The sequence below is a fragment of the Symphalangus syndactylus genome, chromosome 18, assembly GCF_028878055.3.
Source record: "Symphalangus syndactylus isolate Jambi chromosome 18, NHGRI_mSymSyn1-v2.1_pri, whole genome shotgun sequence".
NCBI lineage: Eukaryota > Metazoa > Chordata > Mammalia > Primates > Hylobatidae > Symphalangus > Symphalangus syndactylus.
In genome coordinates, this window is record NC_072440.2 from 24,797,489 (window position 1) to 24,819,515 (window position 22,027).

At 46.4% G+C, this 22,027-nt stretch overlaps 1 protein-coding gene across 6 annotated transcripts in view; it reads left to right on the plus strand.

The window, feature by feature from the left end:
• Nucleotides 1-22,027, plus strand: part of SYT17 (synaptotagmin 17) — a 95,760-nt gene that overhangs the window by 2,989 nt on the left and 70,744 nt on the right. The window contains exons 1-5 of one of the 6 annotated variants that reach the window (XM_055252884.2): nucleotides 1,071-1,350; nucleotides 1,497-1,514; nucleotides 2,167-2,315; nucleotides 9,107-9,255; nucleotides 12,257-12,876. In XM_055252884.2, the coding sequence (XP_055108859.2) occupies nucleotides 1,348-1,350; nucleotides 1,497-1,514; nucleotides 2,167-2,315; nucleotides 9,107-9,255; nucleotides 12,257-12,876 (939 nt within the window). In that variant the 5' untranslated portion in view covers nucleotides 1,071-1,347. Of the gene's footprint in view, nucleotides 1-1,070; nucleotides 1,351-1,491; nucleotides 1,515-2,166; nucleotides 2,316-9,106; nucleotides 9,256-12,256; nucleotides 12,877-22,027 lie in introns of those variants that run through there. The other 5 variants (XM_055252882.2, XM_055252883.2, XM_055252885.2 and 2 more) reach the window with 5 other exon arrangements.

Below are 22,027 nucleotides of genomic sequence, written 5' to 3' on the forward strand. Positions count from 1 at the left end.
GTTGTTATTCCCTTACCACTTTGAGGATTTTGATTTTTTCACAAGCCACGTACCACCTGTACTATGATGATGATGATGATTATGATTATTATTATTTTAGACAGAGTCTCACTCTGTCGCCCAGGCTGGAGTGCAGTGGTGCAATCTCAGCTCACTGCAATCTCTGCTTCCCAGGTTCAAGTGATTCTCCTGCCTCAGCCTCCCCAGCAGCTGGGATTACAGGCACCTGCCACCGTGCCTGGCTAATTTTTTGTATTTTTAGAAGAGAGGGGGTTTCACCATGTTGGCCAGGCTGGTCTCAAACTCCTGACCTCAGGTGATCCACCCGCCTTGGCCTCCCAAAGTACCATGATTATAGGCATCAGCCACTGTGCCCAGCCCTACCTATGCTATTATTAACTTAATTTTTTTTCTATAAATGGGCTCACTTTTATTTTTACTTTAAAAAAATCATATGAAAAGGAAACATAGGAAACCAAGACCATGTAATATGGGCAGAAGGCAACTAGAAGAATAAATGCAATGGGAATAATGCCACATTATTGAATTCTAGGTGGACATGACTGTCTCCAAGGCTCTGGACAAGATCTACTTTGTTTAAAAGAAAGGGGATGGGGGAGGGTGGAAACTGGTAAGTGGTAAAAGATGTTAACATGTAGTGGTACCAAACTGAGACTTTCTCCTCCTTGAAGGAGAATCGGAAAAAAGATAATAACTTTCTCCCCCTTGATTTAAAGTTCTGAGTTTGAATCCCACCTCAGTTCACCTCTGGGACATGCCTGAGGTTGGGATGCGGTACTTCTAACCTATCTAGTCTACTTGGCCCATTTGGAAAACCATTTTAAAGAGAAGGAGGGAGTCTGTGTCCTGAGAACCCAGGAGACGAAGATGGGGAGGCGGGGTGGGGCCACAACAGGAAGGGAGGACCTCCTTCCTCAAGAGGACCAGATTAGGGCTTCCTTTTTAGTTCCCTCTATTTGTGGGTGGTGATAGGAAACACCCCACCATCACCATTGGAGCAGAATTGGAAGGTAGGGCCTCGGGGAGGGCGGGGGAGCCAAGTAACATCCACCGTGTGCCTGCCTGCATGTTAGCTAATCATGTCCTTTTGGGTTGGCTACATGGCTATTTCTGTATAGGAAGGTTTGCTCTTCTCCTGAAGTGTGGCTGCATTGGATAGCATGACTATCTATCCGCCCGCTCTGATTCATAACAGCATACGGTGCAAATCAAATCGAAATGCTAAAGTTTCCCATTTATTTGGTGTTGGTTAACCAGGAGGCTACCAGCAGCCCTGAAAATAGCAACACCTTGTTAGGATGTTAGGAAGTCAGCTCCCTTCCCAGGATGGTAAGTGGAAATATGCAGGGCTTCTTTTTTTTTTTTTGTAATTTGTTTTGAGCTGCTGGAATGTTGCTAAACTGGTCTCGTCTCTCTTTCTTTAACCCCTTCGTTCCCTTACGCCCTTGGCTTCATCGTGGATCTTAAAAGGGCAGTTGGAACCATTAAACGAGGTGGGTTCATTTGATGATTTCTTTGGTCTGGTTTCTAATCAAGAAATGCCTGACTTTCATTTTGGAGTCTTATGTGGGGCTGTGGGGACATTGAATATTCAACAATAACCTGGTGTTAATAACAGCACAGTTTCCATTCCTTTCTACCGAAAGGAGATCCCGGTTTTGAAAAGACACCAGTCGACAAGACAAGTTTCCCTCTCTACCCCTACTTATTCCGTTTCATTATCTCTGTCTGTTTCATGTCACCGAGATTTTTTTTTAATATTTTGTCCCCGCTTTCAAGAAGACACAGTAATATTCATTATGTTTTGAACATCCTGTATAGCCCTTATGATGTTGTATAAACCACCCACATGTCAAGAAAGACGTTCACATAAACTACAAAAGAAAATACCTGCAAATGTTTTGCTTGCTACTAACGGCTCCAGTGAGTTGATGTTTGCTATCTTTGTGCCTGCAGTTGGTAAATAGAAATGGAAAACATTTTGTTCTAAGTACTCAGCAGCAGAGCCAGAACTCCTGAATGTCTATTTCTCATCCGAGATCGGCTGCCTGTAATTTTGGGTGTTGTTTCTCCTCTTCCTCTTCCCCACCCTGCCCACCTCCCCTCTCCCCCTATCCCCCCGCCTGCCTCCCCCAATGGCCTCAGGGTTTTCTTTCTAGAATCTCTGATCTGCTGCTGTGCAGATGGACCTGCCGGCACTGCTGTCAGAAGTGCTACGAGTCCAGCTGTTGCCAGTCAAGTGAGGATGAAGTTGAAATTCTGGGACCTTTCCCTGCTCAGACCCCTCCCTGGCTGTAAGTAAAACTGCTCTGAACTTCTCTGAAATCAATTTCAAGACTTTTCCTTTTTTCTGAGAAGGGGGGTTGGGGGTCTGGGCCACGGGAGGGAGGATTTGGGGGCATGAAAGAGAAGCAGGCTGAGTTTCCAAGGGCAACTTTGCTGCAGACTGGGGATATGTTTTGTACCCCTCATTTTGTTCGGCAAGCTGGCGAGACCAGCTGGTGGTGTGGTTTTAGTTCACCTAGTGGCACATCGGGCCTTCTGAGATGTGAACCGTGTAATGCTAAGTGTGTGGGCATTTTTAGTCACGTGGAGTGTTGTTTCAAGCAGAAAAGGAGATCTGTGAGCCTCTGTATTGTTCAGGGGCTGACCGCATTCTGAGGGTTTCCATCCAAGTCAGCGTGACAAGATTCCCTAGCACCCAGCCCAGGGCCTGCACATAGTAAAGGCTCGATAAATATCCGTTGCATGGAAGGGTAGACGGAATGAACAAACAAGTGCCTTTTTGCTGCTCCGAACAAGAACTTCAGAAACAGGGAAGCAGAAAAGCACCTCCAGGCTCCATCCTGTCCTCCAACGCTGTTTATGTTCTCTCTGGCATCTTTCGTTTTATTTCTAATTCGCTCTCCTCCCGCGCCTGCATACAACATCTCCATCTGCCAGTCGCTCAGATATTTTGGGAACACAGTTTTGAAGCTTCTCAGCCACGTGCCTGGTCCACCTCTCTGTGACTGAGAGAGGGACATGGTCCGAGTGCCTGGGTACAGTCAAGAAGGTCGGTGCTGGGAAGGATCAAGAAGTCATCAAGTGCGCTTGTCATGATTTGGAGGGGCGGGCTCAGAGAGGGAGAGAGACAGCGGCCAGGACCCACAGCTGGAGCCTGGCAGAGTGGAAGGAGGCAGCGCTGTTTCAGCTCAGTCCTTGGCCTGAGATTCCAAAAGTCTCTGGTGTCCCATCTTTCCCTCCAAGTTGGGGGCTCATGCCTCATGCCTCTCATTTTCTCTTCTTAGAAGCAAGTATCAAATATTTCCATAGCAAAATGGCTCTGTATCCAGGCTCTGTGATCTCAACTACTATTTCTAGTTCTGTGACCTTAGGCAAGTGGTTTGATCTCTGTGTGCCTTGATTTCCCATCTGTGAAATGGGATGATAACTCTCTCAGAGTTGTTGCAGGGAGTCAATGAATTTGGAATGTGGAAAAGTAGTTAGGAATGCTTGATAATTTGTTGGTGATTATACATGTAAGTAACTCTGGCTGGGCACAGTGGCTCATGCCTGTAATCCCAGCATTTTGGGAGGCTGAGGCAGGCGGATCACTTGAGCTCAGGATTTCAAGACCAGCCTGGGCCACATAGTGAGACCCCCCACGCCCCATCTCAACAAAACATCAAAAAATTAGCTGGATGTGGTGATGTGTGCCTGTGGCCCCAGCTACTCTGGAGGCTGAGGTGGGAGGATCGCTTGAGCCTAGGAGATTGAGGCTACAGTGAGCTGTGATTGCGCCACTGCACTCCAGCCTGGGAAAGAATGAGACCCTGTTTCAAAAATAAATACATAAATAAATAAATGAGATATGCATATAATATGCTTAGCACAGAGTAAAAGTTTTATGAGCATTTATTTCTGTCAGTATTAGGTATCAATAGAGATTAATTAAACTGATATAAACACAATGTTAAAGAACTCTTCCATTATTCATTATTCGTAAGTTGTGGCCTGAATCCTGCAGGTGTGTGTAGAGTTGAGCTTTTTGGTGAAAGCAACTCATCAATCAAGAGATAATTCACAGCCAGGTGCCGTGGCTCTCATCTGTAATCCCAGCGCTTTGGGAGGCTGAGGTGGGAGGACTGCTTGAGGTCAGGAGTTTAAGACCAGCCTGGGCAACACGATGAGACCCCTATCTCTACAAAAATTTTAAAAATTAGCTGGGCACGTTGGTGCCTAGAGTTCCAGTTCTTCGGGAGGCTGAGGTGGAAGGATCGTTTGAGCCTGGAAAGTCAGGGCTGCAGTGAGCTATAATCATGCCGCTGCACTCCAGCTTGAGCAACAGAGCAAGACTTCAAAAAAAAAAAAAAAAAAAGGATTCTACTGGTCTATGTAGCAGAAGTTAGTTCAGTCCATCTAATGTCCTTAAAGCTATGCTCACAAGAATGCTATTTCCATGTGGGCAGGGAGTTTTGCCTGTCTTGTTCACTCAGAAAAAGTTGTTGACTGACAGACTACCCTACAGGCAGAACTTGCATCCTGAAAGTGCCAATCGTCAGTTGAAAAGTTAATCTCAGTTCCCTTTGTAGTTATTTCTTAAGTACAGTGTGCCAGGCGCTGTGGTATATACACGGCTAGATAGGGTCCTGTGACCATGCTCAGGGAATTTTCAGTCTCATGTAGGAGGTAAGGCAGGTATGTAAGTCAGGTTGCCCCCTAGAGTTGTACATTTACACCCTGCATTCCATATATGACTGTCCTGCATAAGACCTTGTCATGAAAGAATCAGGAATGATGGCTTCAGGCATAGCTGGATCCAGGAGCAGAAATCATGTCATCAGAGCCTTTCTCTCTCTCTCTTTCTTTCTCTGTTTCTTCTGTATTGGCTTCATTGTTAAGCTTGTTTTCTCCATGTGGCAGCACTAGACTTGCATTCTGTTGCAGTTGCATAAAAAACGAACAAACAAACAAACAAAACAAAACAAGGAAAGACTCTTATTAGCCTGGCTTGGGTTATGTACCAATCACTTTCACTTGGAGGAAATGGTGCTAGAATCATGCCAGTTATCTGCCCACCCAGGAAACCAGGGAAATGGTCATTTCCACCAGAAACATGAACTAAACTACTAGACCAGGGGTTAGCAAACTTTTAAAGGACCAAATAATAAACATATTAACCTCATGGGCCATATGGTCTCTGTTGCAGCTACTTATTTCTACCATTGTTATGCAAAAGCAGCTGTAGACAGTAAATGAATGGGCACATCTGTGTTTCATTAACACTTCATTTACAAAATCAGGCAGTGAATTTGGCTTTGTAGTTTGCAGACCTCTGTAATAGACAATTGGAGTGTTGTGACTAGAGAGGAGGAAATTGACTAGAGAGGTGGGCAGACATCACCCCTTGTAGAGATAGGGGTCTCATCGTGTTGCCCAGGCTGGTCTTAAACTCCTGACCTCAAGCAGTCCTCCCACCTCAGCCTCCCAAAGCACCGGGATTACAGATGAGAGCCACGGCACCCGGCTGTGAATTATCGCTTGATTAATGATTGCTTTCACCAAAAATCTCAACTCTACACACACCTGTAGGATTCAGGCCACAACTACATCTAGGAAGAGCTGCGGCAACCTGCAAGCTCAGGTTGAGTTGGGTCTTGAATGCCGGAGTAAGGAGTTTGGATTTTCTTCTACACCAGCGGAGACCCCTCATAGGTGTTGAATATCACAGCCAGGTACCTGTTTGCCCCCTAGATATCCAAATGTTGAGTGTTACAGATGCACAGCCTAGGTTCTCATGCTGAGCTGGAGGACAGTTGCGTTTTGCCTTGACTGCTGCTGACCCTTTGTGTAAGCAGGGGCAAGGGGGGCTGGGACCCTCTGGGAAGACACTTCTTTTGGTTTTGCCACTAGTAGAGAAGTGGACTGGAACTTTCTCAGCAGGGCCAATACACCACAAAACTCCAGGTGGTGCCATTCACATGGTGGCCATTATGAATGGCACCACCTAGGGTTGTGCAGTCTACAGACTGAACAGCTGTGCATGACCTTTGTGCTTCCCAGGATGAATGAGGTCTCTTTTGAACACTGGGCAGTGCTTAATACATTTTTGACACTGAGCATAATGCAAAACGGTAAGAGAAATCTGTAAAGGGAAGATGGCTAAATCATTCAGAAAGTAAATTTACAGCTTTGTGTTTTCCCCAGATTTATTTACCAAGTGGGCAGCTGCATGTTATCAAACAGACAGGAAGTAGAAATGTCAAGCGTATGGGCTTTGCAGTGCTGTTCCTACTGTGACATTTGAGCCAAGACCCATGGGACTTGCCTCTGTGGACTGGCACGTGGCAGATGAGCTGGCCCTTTGTGTGTGCTCTGTGTGTGATCTTGGGAACACAACATTAATTGTCACATACGCTCATGTCCTGTGGGCCCCCAACTTTTCTTGGCTGGGCTGGGCTGGTGAAGATTAGGAAAACTGCACAATCTGACTGGTGCCTTTTGAAGCAATGCCAGAAAGACCCTCACTGAAGAGTGAATTAAAGTCAAGTTGGTTGATTGTTTGTCCAACAAGCACATGTTGAATGCCTACAATGTGCAGAGCTCTTACAGGCCTCTCAGAGATGCCCCACTTGGCGATTGGGAGAGTGTGCCACTTAGAGTTTAGCATTACTGGCTTAGTTGGGGTTCTGCCTTTTAACAGTGGTGCAAATTAGTTATTCATCCTTCTCCCAACCTGTATTAGTTTGTTTTGTGTTGCGATAAAGGGATACCCAAGACTGGGTAAGGTTCAAGTGATTCTCCTTTTTTTTTTTTTTCGAGATGGAGTCTAGCTCTGTCGCTCAGGCTGGAGTGCAGTGGTGCAGTCTCGCTCACTGCAAGCTCTGCCTCCCGGGTTCACACCATTCTCTTGCCTCAGCCTCCCGAGTAGCTGGGACTACAGGTGCCTGCCACCACGCCCGGCTAATTTTTTGTATTTTTTTTTAGTAGAGATGGGGTTTCACCTTGTTAGCTAGGATGGTCTTGATCTCCTGACCTTGTGATCCACCTGCCTCGGCCTCCCAAAATGCTGGGATTACAGGCGTGAGCCACCATGCCTGCCCAGGTTCAAGTGATTCTCATGCCTCAGCCTCCCAAGTAGCTGGGACTACAAGTGCGTGCCACCACGTCAGGTTAATTTTTGTACTTCTAATAGAGATGGGGTTTCGAGATGTCGGCCAGGTTGGTCTCGAACCCCTGAACTCAAGTGATCCACCCACCTCAGCCTCCCAAAGTCCTAGGATTACAGGCATGAGCCACCATGCCTAGCTCCTGATAACGCTTTTGAAGAACATCAGATCAGTCTCATCTCATGCACAGGATGAGTCTGAAGACCTCACAGCATTCAAAACTTGCATTTTTCAAGACGAGTTTTCCCGTAGGCTTTAATGTCAAGTTGAGGGGGATGCAGCCTCAGAAGGCATAAATCTACAGCCATTATGGCTTAGCGGCATGTTATTAGCAGCATCAGTCTCAAAACGACGTCACCAGCTGTTTTTCTACCTCCTTTCCCATCCCTCCAGCATCCTTACCTAGCTTTATGAGTATTGGGGGGGGGGATCTTAAAGCCACCCCAGTTGTAATAACATCAACTAAGCTGGGCATGGAGGCATGCACCTATAGTCCCAGCTACTCAAGAGGCTGAGGGCGGGAGGATCACTTTGAGCCCAGGAGTTCGAGTCCAGCCTGGGCAACATAGTGAGACCCTGTTTCTTAAAAAAAATCAATGAAATGATCGATCAATCAATAAAAAATGTTTCAAGATGTATTGAGCACCTGTTTACTACACAACCAAGCACTGTTCTAAGCATTTTATTTATTTTTGACACAGGGTCTCTTGCTGTGTCACCCAGGCTGGAGTACAGTGTCACAATCTTAGCCCACTGCAGCCTCAAACTCCTGGGCTCAAGCAGTCCTCCCGCCTTAGCCTCCCAAGAAGCTATGACGACAAACACAGACCACCATGCCCAGCTAATTTTTAAAATTTTTTTGTAGAAACAGAGTTCTGCCGTGTTGCCCAGGCTGATCTCAAACTTTCGAACTCAAGTGATCTTCCTGCCTTAGCTTCCCAAAGTGCTGGGATTACAGTTGTGGGCCACCATGCCCAGCCAACTTTTTTAGTAGAGATAGGTCCTGCTGTGTTGCCCAGGCTGGTCTCAAACTCCTGGCCTCAAGGGATCCTCCTGCCTTGGCCTCCCAAAATGCTGGGATTATATGTGTGAGCCACCATGCTCGGCCTCTACACATTTTATATGTGTTAACTCATTCAGTGTTTACAACCACCATATAATGTGGGTACTGTCAATATTTCCACTTTACAGATGGGGAAATGGAGGTATGGGAGGGGAAAGGGACTTGCCCTAGCACCCAGCCAGGGTTCAGCCCCAGCGGTTCTCCCAGTCACTACCCTGTATCGTCTTCCTTCTCCATCCACCCCTACCTCCTCCTTCCCAATCTCTCAGCAGTTCTTTATTGGGAGCACATTGAGTCACGGCTGCTGCTAATTTATAACTATTTCTTTACATCAAACTTCTGTTCAGAAATTGTTGATTTTCAGGGCCATTTCTGCCACGCAAAGAACCCTTGAGTGACATTGTTATAGGAGATTTTTAAAAGATCTTAAATTATAGACACAGTGACTGTTGAAATACCAGGACACTTGTAGCCAAAAGCAGAAGTTTGGATGCCTGTAAAACAGCCAGACGGTTCACTCCAGACTGGAGATTGACAGGTCTCGGGCTTCACTGAGCCAAAGTGGCGCCCCCACGTGGCGACAGCTTAAGTTTACACAGCTCTCCGCCCAACCCCAGCTTTGAAATTATGCAAGTTCTTGACAGATTGTTCTAAATTGGGGAATATTTCTTCATATCATTTCACATTTTGTGCAAAAAGCAAGACGTTGTTGAGAGTTTAAGGACACCACACTGTTTCAAATTTGCATTATTCCATGTTGCATAAAATGGGTCTGAGAGCGATTTCATCGTGGGTCTTAACCCCTAAGGGACAGAGATGCCAGTCCCCGGGGATTCCTGGACAGCTACTGAGACCACTTCCCTTCCTATAGGATGGCCAGCCGGAGCAGTGACAAGGATGGTGACTCTGTCCACACGGCCAGCGAAGTGCCGCTGACCCCACGGACCAATTCCCCGGATGGAAGACGCTCGTCCTCAGACACATCCAAGTCCACATACAGCCTGACGCGGAGGATTTCGAGTAAGTATCTCTGCTGTACCTTTCTGGGGGCCTTGGCTGGCTTTCCCAGACACTCGCTCACGGAGAGTCATGAAGGGCAGTGTTGTTGCTGGGGGAGGGCGGCAGAGTGGGATGACAGTCCAGGGCACAGGGCGAGAGAGAGATAATGACGGTGTGACAGAGGAGGGCATCACACCTGATTGCTGCTGAGTTTAATCAAAAGCAATCATTTTGATTGATTTTTGCTTTTATTAATTTTAAGTTTGATTGAATTGGCTGAATTGATTAACATTGTCAGTGTATATTATTTCAGATTCTGAAAGATGAGTGTGGCTATATTATATAGCAGGGCTTGTCAATTCTGGTGACTTTGGGAGCTAGGCGGGTTGCATCGGTGGCCAAGTGCAGAGGTTGCATAGAGATAAACATTGCCTGAGTGCAGTGACAAATGGCAGCTGCCGCTCTGTCTGGAGAGTTACTAGGGCAGGGTGGGGACTTCGGTCAATTGAAAAGCGAATGCCCCATTGAAAGGGGGCAGGGTGTCTGCTACTCAGCTCTGGCCAATGGTAGCTGTATGAGATTTGGGGCCCAGTATTGTCTGATCTTTTTAAAGAGATATTGGCAATCTGGGTTTTTTTTATGTGAAACATTCTTACTTTCAAGCCTAAACAAAATGTATGTGTGGCCATCAAATTTGACCACCCAATTTGTCCACTCTGTTGTGTGGCATATGTGTTGACCAAATGGCATGATTTGGGCGAGGAGGAAAAAAAGAGGACAAACACCCAGAGACTCCCAACCTCCTTCTGCTCCACAAAAGTATCTCTGCTCTGCGTGAACCGATGTCTGAAATTCACCTAACAGAGGGAAAAGCTTAAAATGCATGAAACAAATCCATTCAGGTGGAGATCATTGGTGTCCAGCCTTTCCTGGAGATAGAGGGAAAAGAAAAAAAGTAGAAAAAAAAAAAGAGTTCAAGAGCATGAAATAGTGAAACAGAGGGAGCACTGGATTTCTTTAGGCTTCAGTCTTCTCATCTGTAAAATGAGAGGGCTGGTCTAGAGCTGTGCTGTCTGGTATAACAATCACCAGACACACGTAGCTGTTGAGCACGTAAGTGGTGTGAGACTGAATCTTACTGATATTCTGTAAGTGCAAAATACATACTGGACTTTTAAGACAGTGAGAGAAAAAAAAAAAAAAGGCTGGGTGCGGTGGCTCATGCCTGTAATCCCAGCACTTTGGGAGGCCAAGGCGGGACGATCACCTGAGGTCAGGAGTTTGAGACCAGCCTGGCTAACATGGTGAAACCCCGTCTCTACTACAAATACAAAATTAGACGGGCATGGTAGCGCATGCCTGTAATCCCAGCTACTTGGGAGCCTGAGGCAGGAAAATCGGTTGAACCCGGGAGGTGGAGGTTGCAGTGAGCCGAGATTGCACCACTACACTCCAGCTCAGGCAACAAAAATGAAACTCTGTCTCAAAAAAAAAAAAAAAAAAAAAAGAGAGAGAGAGAGAGAATTTAAAGTATCTCACTAAAATATTTTTATATTGGTTCCATGTTGAAATGAGTATACACTGGATATAGTGGGGTAGATAAAATATTAAAATTAATTTTGCAGGCTAGGCGCGGTGGCTCACACCTGTAATCCCAGCACTTTGGGAGGCCGAGGCAGGCAGATTGCTTGAGGCCAGGAGTTCAAGACCATCCTGGCCAACAGGATGAAACTCCATCTCTACTAAAAATGCAAAAATGGGCCAGGCGTGGTGGTATACAACTGTAGTCCCAGCTACTTGAGAGGCTGAGGCATGAGAATCACTTGCACCTGGAAGGTGGAGGTTGCAGTGAGCCGAGATCCGCCACTGCACTCCAGCCTGGACGACAGACCAAGACTCTGTCTCAAAATAAACAAATAAATAAAATTAAATGAATTTTGCCCTTTTTTTGCATATTTTAAAAGTCATGGCTGCCAGAACATTTTAAGTTACATGTGTGGCTTGCATTTCTGGCTTGTGTTATCTTTCTGTGGACAGTGTGGGCCTAGATAATTTCTAAGTCTCATGCCCAGCTCTGAACACAGGGGATTTCCATTTAGCATACATGTATCAGAGTACCTCCCATGCCTCTGGCAAATGTCTCATAAAGACAGCTGTTTGGGCAATTAGCAAGAATGCCATGAGCTCATTGCTAGAAGAGAGGGATGTGCAAAGGTTGGAATAATGAACTTGGGATCCATGCACTCTGCTGGTTCATGGAATGGAGAGAGGCGGCCCGTAAACGATGAGGTTTGAATATGAACCCTGAAGAAGTACAATCGTTCCCATTTATTGGTCTGTGCCTACGGGCACATTCTGTGCCATGCCCTTTGCATGCCCTGGCTCAGTGAATCTTCACCACATTCTTTGAGGTAGGTGCCGTTATTAACCCTATTTTACTGATGGAAAAACAGAGTCCCAGAGAGTCAAAAGAATATGCCTGGAGTCACATGGCTCACTGGTAATGAGTACATGAGTAGCGAGTAAGTGGCTGAGATGGAATTCCACCCAGGCACTCTGGTCCCAGAGCTCACTCTCTTAAAGTGGAGACATCATGGGATAATGGTTAGAGGCAGACTCTGGGGCCAGCTAGACCAGCCTGACCCCTGGGTCCTCCACTTGCAAGTGTGCGACCTTCAGAAAGTTACTTAAAGCTTCTGTTTCCTTGTCTATGAAGTGGGGATAATAGTAATTATCTAATAATTCAAGGGGATGTGAAGATTGTGATTGCACATATGAGATGATGTAATGCGCACAGTCCATTAGAGCAGTGCCTGGCACTTAGCTGCTGTGATGACGGCAAGGTGACAATAGTGCCACCAAACTATCTGTCACAGAATCAGTGAGTATTTCAGAGTGTGGAGAAAGATGGCAAAGGTCATTCTGAAGCAGAATAAACAATGCAAGAGTCTGCTCACCTGCAGAGTGGCCCAGGTCTGCTCCGTATGTGGCTGTCTTCATTGTTATTTCTGGTGGCTCTCAGGTCTTGAGTCAAGACGTCCCAGCTCTCCACTCATCGATATTAAACCCATCGAGTTTGGCGTTCTCAGTGCCAAGAAGGAGCCCATCCAGCCTTCGGTGCTCAGACGGACCTATACCCCCGACGACTATTTCAGGAAGTTCGAACCCCACCTGTACTCCCTCGACTCCAACAGCGACGACGTGGACTCTCTGACAGACGAGGAGATCCTGTCCAAGTACCAGCTGGGCATGCTGCACTTCAGCACTCAGTACGACCTGCTGCACAACCACCTCACCGTGCGCGTGATCGAGGCTAGGGACCTGCCACCTCCCATCTCCCACGACGGCTCGCGCCAGGACATGGCACACTCCAACCCCTACGTCAAGATCTGTCTCCTGCCGGACCAGAAGAACTCAAAGCAGACCGGGGTCAAACGCAAGACCCAGAAGCCCGTGTTTGAGGAGCGCTACACCTTCGAGATCCCCTTCCTGGAGGCCCAGAGGAGGACCCTGCTCCTGACCGTGGTGGATTTTGATAAGTTCTCCCGCCACTGTGTCATTGGGAAAGTTTCCGTGCCTTTGTGTGAAGTTGACCTGGTCAAGGGCGGGCACTGGTGGAAGGCGCTGATTCCCAGTTCTCAGGTAAGAGATGGGTTTGTGGTGTTTCCTCCTGGGAGCTTTTTAAAAAAGTGATTATTTTTATTTTATTTTATTTTACTGTTTAAAAGGCTTTTTTGGATTTTTAAAACTTTTTATTTTGAAATAATTTTTGATTCACAAGAGGTTGCAAAAATAGCAGAGTTCCTGTGTCCTCTTGATCCAGCATGATAGCATCTTACACAACCAGGAAATAGACATTGGTAACTAACCTAGAGCTTACTCAGATTTCACTAGTTTTTTTTTTTTTTTTGTTTTTGTTTTTTTGAGACGGAATCTCGCTCTGTCACCCAGGCTGGAGTGCCGTGGCGCGATCTTGGCTCACTGCAAGCTCTGCCTCCCAGGTTCACGCCATTCTTCTGCCTCAGCCTCCTGAGTAGCTGGGACTACAGGCGCCGCCACCATGCCCCACTAATTTTTTGTATTTCATTTTTTTTTTTTTTTTAGTAGCGACGAGGTTTACCATGTTGTCCAGGATGGTCTCGATCTCCTGACCTCAAGATTTCACTAGTTTTTACGTGCATCACTCATGTGTGTATTGTTCTGTGAAAATTTATCACATGTATAGATTCATGTAACCACCACCACTCTGGAAGCCTTTTTAAAATCATTGATGCTGAGTTATTTAATAAGGAGAATGATTGCACAGGGTATAAAGCTATCAATCATTTTGACTTTCAGAAATTGATTTTTTGGGGAAAAAGTGAAGGCTGGAAAACAGGATGATGCATGGATGTTTTTCAGGCCAACTGTTAGATTGGCTTCCTTCCCCCTGTCCAGCCCGGGAAATGTGGTTGGCTGCTCGGGAAGCCACCCACGGACCAGGCTGTGTCTCCAGTCGGCTCCTGGGCATTCCTGCATGTTAGAGGATAACTGTCCACCCATTGTGGGTAGAAGGATGTGGGGAGCCCAAGGAAAGGAAAAGACCCAGCCACTCCTTCCTCCCTCCCTCCCTTCCCACTTCTCTCTTTGCTCCCTTCCTCCCTTCCTTCCCTGCTTCCCTCTTCCCTCCCTTTCTCCCTCCCTCCCCTCCTTCTTCTCTCCCCTCCTCCCCTCTTCCCTTCCTTCTCTCCCTGTCCTGTAGGATGGCTGGTGTAGGAATAGGGATGGGAGATGGAGAAACAGGGGAGGGGGCTCTGGCCACCATGAGGTCAGTAAGAGTTGCCAGGCGCAGTGGCTTACGCCTGTAATCCCAGCACTTTGGGAGGCTGAGGCAGGAGAATCACTTGAGTCTAGGCGTTCAAGACCAGCCTGGGCAACACAGTGAGACCCCGTCTCTACAAAAAACAATTTAAAAATTAGCTAGGCATGGTGGTGCACATCTGTAATTCCAGCTACTTGGGAGGCTGAGGCAGGAGGATCTCTTGAGCCGAGAGTTTGAGGCTGCAGTGAGCTATGATCGAGCCACTGCACTCACTCCAGCTCACTCCAGCCTGGGTGACAGAGCGAGACCCTGTCTCTTAAAAAAAAAGAAAAGTTGCCTTTCCATGGGGAGCCATTTGGTGACATGCAGAGAAAATGGGCTTGGGTCCAATCTGCAACCTTCCTCCCACTGCCAACTGTTGCTGGGTCCCTCTGCTCTCTTACCTCACTTCAGGTGAAATGGAGGTAGTAGCATCACCTCGCAGCGAGGGCCTGGCGGGTGGTGAGCTCTCCACAGTGGCAGCCCCAGTTGTCAGGAAAGGATGTCTTCTATTTTGAACCCATTCAGAGGGAGCCTGTAATGCGTCGCCTTCCAGTGCACTAAGCGGTATTCACACCTGGTGAACATCTAATTGGGCAGACAAGAGGCGGAGAGTGTTCCCGTTCACTCCTGATGCTGAGCCTTCTTGCGGCAGAGGACCTGGCGTCTCCTGAGCTGAGTTAATCTTGGGGCTGCCGTCTCCTTTCCATCTGAGGAGGGACAACCGGGCCTGTTTCATGTCACCGCGGGAGCAGGTTTCTCCCAGACAAGGGCTGCCTCCTCACCCTTGATAGAGCTGCAGGCCGTGCCTTAGTTTCATGGGGACCTTTCGGTGCCTCTATGAATTAAAAGTATTCATGTGTATAGGGCTGAGTGCAATGGCTCACACCTGTAATCCCAGCACTTTGGGAGGTTGAGGTGGGAGGATGGCTTGAGCCCAAGATTTCGAGACCAGCCTGGGCAACATAGTGACACCCTATTTCTACAAAACATAAAAAAAAAAGAGAAAAAATTAGCCAGGCATGGTGGCATGTGCCTGTAGTCCCAGCTACTCGGGAGGCTGAGGCAGGAGGATTGCTTGAGCCCAGGAGTTTGAGGCTGCACTGAGCTATGATTGCGCCAATGCACTCCAGCCTGGTCAGTAGAGTGAGGCCTTGTCTCTAAAAAAATAAAATAACGTAAGTGTGTATGAAGTTGAAATATTGCAGGCAGATCAACTGCTCTAATTGCTCATCTGATTTACACTCTGGTCTGTCACACTCGGGCTTCCAGCCTTGCTGGTGCTATTATCAGCCAAGTAGTGCTGTTAATGCCTTTAATTGTAGGTTTGACTCTTAAATCCTGGCTGTAAATGCCTTCTGTCTCTCATTCCTGATGATGATGAGTGTTTTCTTAGTACTGTTCAAAATAGTTTTTGGAAGCGTCATCTGGACCCTTAAGATATTTGTTTTCCTTCTCTTCTCCCCTCTTTGTTATTCTTTGTTTTTTCTTCTCTGATCTGCTCATTTCTTCATTCTGTTTTTCTTGAGGTCCTATTATGTGCCCGGCATTTCTAGTTGGATTAATGAAAATGAATACCATACCATTCCTAGCAGCAGGAAACTTCCAGTCTAGTGGGAAAGACAGTTTGGTAAACAGTAAGCCATAATGCAGTGTGCTGCATGTGGTAATAAATGGGAAATCAGGACTCATTTTGATTTTTAAAAATTATTTTGTTTTATTTTTTATTTTTAGAAACAGGGTCTTGCTTGGTCGCCCAGGCTGGAACGCAGTGGTGCAATCACAGCTCACTGCAGCCCCAAACTCCTGCATTCAAGAGATCCTCCCACCTCAGCCTCCTGAGTAGCTAGGACTGCAGTTGTATGCCACTGCACCTGGTTAGTTTTTTAAAAAATATGTTTTTCAGAGATGGGGATTTCGCTATGTTGCCTAGGCTGGTCTCCAACTCATAGTCTCAAGCGATCCTCTTACCTCGGCCTTCTAAAGTTTGCTGGGATTATCGGCATGAGCTACTGAGCCAAAATTGGCCTTGAAAATGGGCACCGTATTGAAGACTGAGGTACCATCTCTCAGTAATTCCAATATAGTAGGTCTTGCACCGTTGGAGTGGATCAGGATGTATTTGCTCACATTTGGGGAGCAAATGTATTTCAGGCAGAAGTTTTAAATGATGGAATCCACTAGGAAGGTCATGCTATATGAGTATTTCACTTTGAATACTAGACTCATACTAGCGAGGCAAGAAGCTCACACAAAGAGAGGCACTGGAGACTCTGACTGAGGGAAGAATGTGCTGCTATTGCCCAGCTAATGCTTACTCTGGAATTTATGCTCTTTGAGTGGAAAAGCCCGTTGTCTTACATGCTGCCAACAATCATACGAAAAAAAGCTCATCACTGATCATTAGAGAAATGCAAATCAACACCGCAGTGAGATACCATCTCACACCAGTCAGAATGGCTACTATTAGAAAGTCCAAAATAACAGATGCTAGTGAGGTTGTGGAGAAAAAGGAACACTTACACACTGTTGGTGGGAGTGTAAATTAGTTCAGCCATAGTGGAAGACAGTGTGGCAATTCCTCAAAGACCTAAAGACAGAAATGCCTTTCGGCCCAGCAATCCCTTTACTGGGCATATACCCAAAGGAATATAAATTGTTCTATTGTAAAGACACATGCATGCGTTATGTTCATTGCAGCACTATTCACAATAGCAAAGGCGTGGAATCGACCTAAATGTCCATCAGTGATAGACTGGATAAAGAAAATGTGGTACACATATACCATGGAATACTATGCAGTCATGAAAAAGAACAAGAGCATGTCCTTTGCAAGAACATGGATGGAGCTAGAGGCCATTATCCTCAGCAAACTAACACAGGAATGGAAAACCAAATACTCCGTGTTCTCACTTGTAAGTGGGAGCTAACTGCTGAGAACACATGGACACAGAGAGGGGAACAACACACAGTGGGGCCTTTCAGAGAATGGAGGGCGGGAGGAGGGAGAGGATCAGGAAAAACAACTAATGGGTACTAGGCTTAATACCCGGGTGATGAAATAATCTATACAACAAACCCCCATGACACAAGTTTACCTATGTAACAAATCTGCACTTGTACTCCTGAACTTAAAATAAAAGTTAAAAAAAAATTAAGTTCTGCAAAAACAACAACAACAACAACAAAAAACAAACAAAAAAAACAAGCTGGTTGTCTTTGGCTGGGTTCCCTAGAAGCAGAGCTGGAGATGGGGATTTGGATGTAGATTTGTTGCCAGGGCTGCCGTAACACAGCACTACAAATTGAGTGGCTTAAAGCAACAAAAATTTATTGTCTCACAGGCCTGGAGGCAAGGAGTCCCAGATCAAGGCATTAGCAGAGTCATGTTCCCTCTGAAAGCTGGAGGGGAAGCCTTCCTTGCTCCTTCCTCGCTTCTGGTGGTTGCAGGCAGTCCTTGGAATTCCTCGGCTGGAGCTGCATTGCTCTAATCCCTGCTCCACCATCACACGGCCATTTTTGCCCTGTGTGTGTCTGTGTCCCTTCTCTTCTTTTCTTTTGAGACGAGTCTCGCTCTGTCGCCCAGGCTGGAGTGCAGTGGTGCAATCTCGGCTCACTGCAAGCTCCGCCTCCCGGTTTATGCCATTCTCCTGCCTCAGCCTCCAGAGTAGCTGGGACTACAGGCGCCCACCACCACGCCCGGCTAATTTTTTGTACTTTTAGTAGAGACGGGGTTTCACCGTGTTAGCCAGGATGGTCTCGATCTCCTGACCTCATGATCCGCCCACCTCGGTCTCCCAAAGTGCTGGGATTACAGGCGTGAGCCACGTCTTTTCTCTTATAAGGACACCGGACACCAGTCATATTGAATTAGGACCCACCCTACACTAGTGTGACCTCATCTTAATTTAAGTAACGACATATCCAATGACCCAGTTTCCAAATAAGCTCCCATTCTGAGATACTGGGGGTTAGGACCTCAACCTGTCTTTTTTTTTTTTTTTTTTTGAGACAGGGTTTTTCTCTGTCACCCAGGCTGGAGTGCAGTGGTGTAGTCATGGCTCAATGCAGCCTTGAACTCCTGGGCTCAAGCAATCCTCCCACCTCAGCCTTTCAAGTGGCTGGGACCATGTGGTACCACAAGTGTACACCAACATGCTCAGATAATTTTTTATTTTTTTGTAGAGATGGAGTCTCATTATTTTGCCCAGGTTGGTCTCAAACCACTGGGTTCAAGCGATCCTCCTGCCTTGGCCCCTCAAATGCTGGGATTAAAGACGTGAGCCAGTATAGCTGGCCTGATTGCTTATTGTTGTTAGAAGCTAACATCTGCCTTCACCAGATTGGTTGGTTGGTCAGTGGAATGGAAAGGAGAGGAGGCAGTTGTGTAATGGTGTATAAGACAAAAGTATTCAATTTCTTATTTTTAGCCTAGTCTAATGGTGTGTGGAGTTGGGCTAACACTTAGTGTCTAGTTATACTTTCTTCTTGGAAAACCCATATGGAAAATGAATGGGTGACTGGTGGGGCCAGCATATAGGCACCTCCTGGGTCAGGGCAGAACATCCCATCTGTCTTGCAACGTCCCATCTGACTGCATCTTTGATCTTGGCATTCAGGAAACTGGCAGCTAATGGAGCTATGGCATTTTTGGGGTCTCAGTGATAAGGTTGGCCGGAAGATAATGAAAATAGGACCATACAGTGAGTAGGATGAGGGGATTGACATAGACATGAAATTACACTGGCTATTTAGAGAAATTCTGCTCATCGGAATAGATTGAAAGCCATTGAAATCTGTGTGGGCTCAACTCTTTTAAAAAATTATTAGCCAACATGTTGAAACCCCGTCTCTACTAAAAATGCAAAAAATTAGTGAGGTGTGGTGGCAGGCACCTGTAATCCCAGCTACTTGGAAGGCTGAGGCAGGAGAAATGCTTGAACGTGGGAGGTGGGGGTAGCAGTGAGCTGAGATCGTGCCATTGCACTCTGGCCTGAGCAGCAAGAGTGAAAATCCATCTTGAAATTAAAAAAAAATATTAGTTTTAATTGTGGGAAAATACACACACCATGAAATTTACCGTCTTAACCATTTTTGCCTGTACAGTTCAGTGGCATTAAGTACATTCACATTGTTGTGCAACCATCACCACTATCCCTCTCCAGAACTCTTGCAAAACTGAAACCCTACACCCATTAATCAATAACTCCCCATCTCCCTCTCCCCCCAGCCCCTGACAACCATCATTCTACTTTCTATGAATTTGACAATTCTAGGTACCTCATATAAGTAGAGTCATAGATTATTTTTCCTGTGGCTGGCTTGTTTCACTCAGGATAATGTCTTCAAGTTTCATCTGTGTTGTAGCATGAGTCAGAGTTTCCTTCCTTTTTAAGGCTGAGCTGAATAATATTCCAGTATGTGTGTGTGTTTGTGTGTCATATTTTGTTGATTCATTCATCCTTTAATGGACACTTGGGTTGCCTCCACCATTTGGCTATTATAAATAATACTGCTATGAACATGGGTGTACAGATGGCTTTTTGACCAATTGTGTGTGTGTTTTTTTAAGCCGTTAAAATATCCACGATGTAGGTGGTTTATTTTCTCTTGAGTTCATGTGGTTTGGGGAAGGAAGAACAAGGGCAGTGGAGAGATTACATGCCCCATGGCCATGCGGGAACCTTTCTGAGCATTAGGAAGGATACACAGTTGTATCCATTTGGCAAGGCTCATCTAGTATTCCTAAGGTTTGTGCATTTCACTGTATATAAGTTTAATCTAAAAAAAAAAAACCCACCATAAACAAACACTGAACTCTGGTTAATGATATGCCGAAATGTGTATGGGTGCCATGGTCTGAAGGTTTCCTAAACTCGTATGTTGAAATCCTAACCTCGAGGGGATGGTATTCAGATGGCCTTTGGGGAGGTGGTTAGGCCATGAGGGCAGAGCCATCATCAATGGGATTAGCGCCCTTGTAAAGAGGCTCCAGAGAGTTGCCTTGCCTCTTCCTCCATGTGGGGCAAAACCAAAAGGTCCCATCTGTGAGGAATGGTCCTCAGCAGACATGAAATCAGCTGGTGCCTTGATCTTGGACTTCCCAGTCTCCAGAAGGGTGAGAAATAAATTTCTGTTCTTTTCAAGCCAGCCAGTTGATAGTATTTTTGTTACAGCAGCCTGAATGGACTAAGACAGTGGGGAAGTGTACCAATGTCAGCCACTTATTTTAAAATGCGTTCAAAAAAGATAGAGTGATGGATGGATAGGGAAGAAGCAAATAGAGCATGTTTTAAATATAATTATAGCATTCTTAATATCAGTAACTGTTCATTGTAGAATCTAGGGGATGTATTTAAGAGTGTGCACTGTACAATTCTTTTTTTTTTTTTTTTTTTGAGACTGTGTCTCACTCTGTCGCCAGACTGGAATGTAGTGGCATGATCTCGGCTCACTGCAACCTCTGCCTCTTGAGTTCAAGTGATTCTCCTGCCCCAGCCTCACAAATAGCTGGGACTACAGGCGCCCGCCACCACACCCTGCTAATTTTTTGTATTTTTAATAGAGACAGGGTTTCACCGTGTTAGCCAGGATGGTCTCGATCTTCTGACCTCGTGATCTGCCCACCTTGACCTCCCAAACTGTTGGAATTACAGGCGTGAGCCACCGCGCGGCCACACTGTACAATTCTTTAAGCCTCTCTGTATTTGAAAGTGTTGAGAGTGTAAGCTACGGCCAGGCACGGTGCCTCACATCTGTAATTCCAGCACCTTGGGAGACTTAGGAGGGAGGATCACTTGAGGCCAGGAGTTCGAGATCAGCCTGGCCAACATGGTGAAACCGCATCTCTACTTTTTAGTACAAAAATTAGCTGGGTGTGATGGTGCATGCCTGTAGTCCTGGCTACTCGGGAAGCTGAGGCACGAGAATCGCTTGAATCCGGGAGGCAGAGGCTGCAGTGAGCCAAGATCGCGCCACTGCACTCCAGTCTGGGCGGCAGAGCGAGACCCTGTCTCAAAGAGAAAAAAAAAAGAAAGGTAGACTGGGTGTGGTGGCTCATGCCTAAAATCCCAACACTTTGGGAAGCCAGGTGGGAGGATTGCTTGGGGCCGGGAGTTCGAGACCAGCCTGGGCAACATGAAGAGACCCTGTTTCTACAGGAAAAAGGGAGAGAGAGAATGTTCATAAGAAAATGTTGAGGAGCAAAAGACAAGAAGTACCGGTGCCAGTTAGGAAAAATTGCTGTGGTCTCTTAGGTGAGAGGTGGTGATGATCTGGACCCCGTGTAAGGTGGCGGTGACAGAGGACGCAATTTGAAAGCAGAGTCTTTGATGCCCAGAAGCAGCCTTTGAGGAAACTATAAACAAGGAATATCAGACAGTGTGGGGTCGGTGGGGGGTGGTCAGGTGGGTTTCTACTACTGTGATGGTTCTCTTACTTTAACAAGCATCAGAATCACCTGGGAGCTGTGACTGTGGAGGCTCCCAGACCTCAGCCTCCCTGATTTTGATTTCCTGCATCTTGGGTGAGAGGCCCATGCATCTGCACTTGAGCCAATGGGCTGGGAGATTCTAATGTAGGTAAACTCTGGAGCTCATTCTGAGAAACACTGGGTGACTGGTGGAAGGTGGAAGGTAAAAGGTGAAAGGTGGAAGATAGAAAGGGTTCGGACATTTGAGCTGGACGGACTTGCATCTAAAACTTGGCTCTGCCACTCAGGAGTTGGATGTTGTGAAGATTTCATAAGCTGGCATGGCAAGTGCTGTGCCCAGCTGCTTGAGTGGCCGGTGTGCAGGGTGCACCCAATACAGGGCTGCCACTAAGATGGTATTTTATGGAGCCATTCCAGGAAGGAGTAGATTCAAGTTAAAGTGCTCTCAGGCATTCATGTAGAAGAGTTCTGAGTCATGCCAGGGTGCAGTATCTTACATTATAAAGCCAGATTGCCCACTG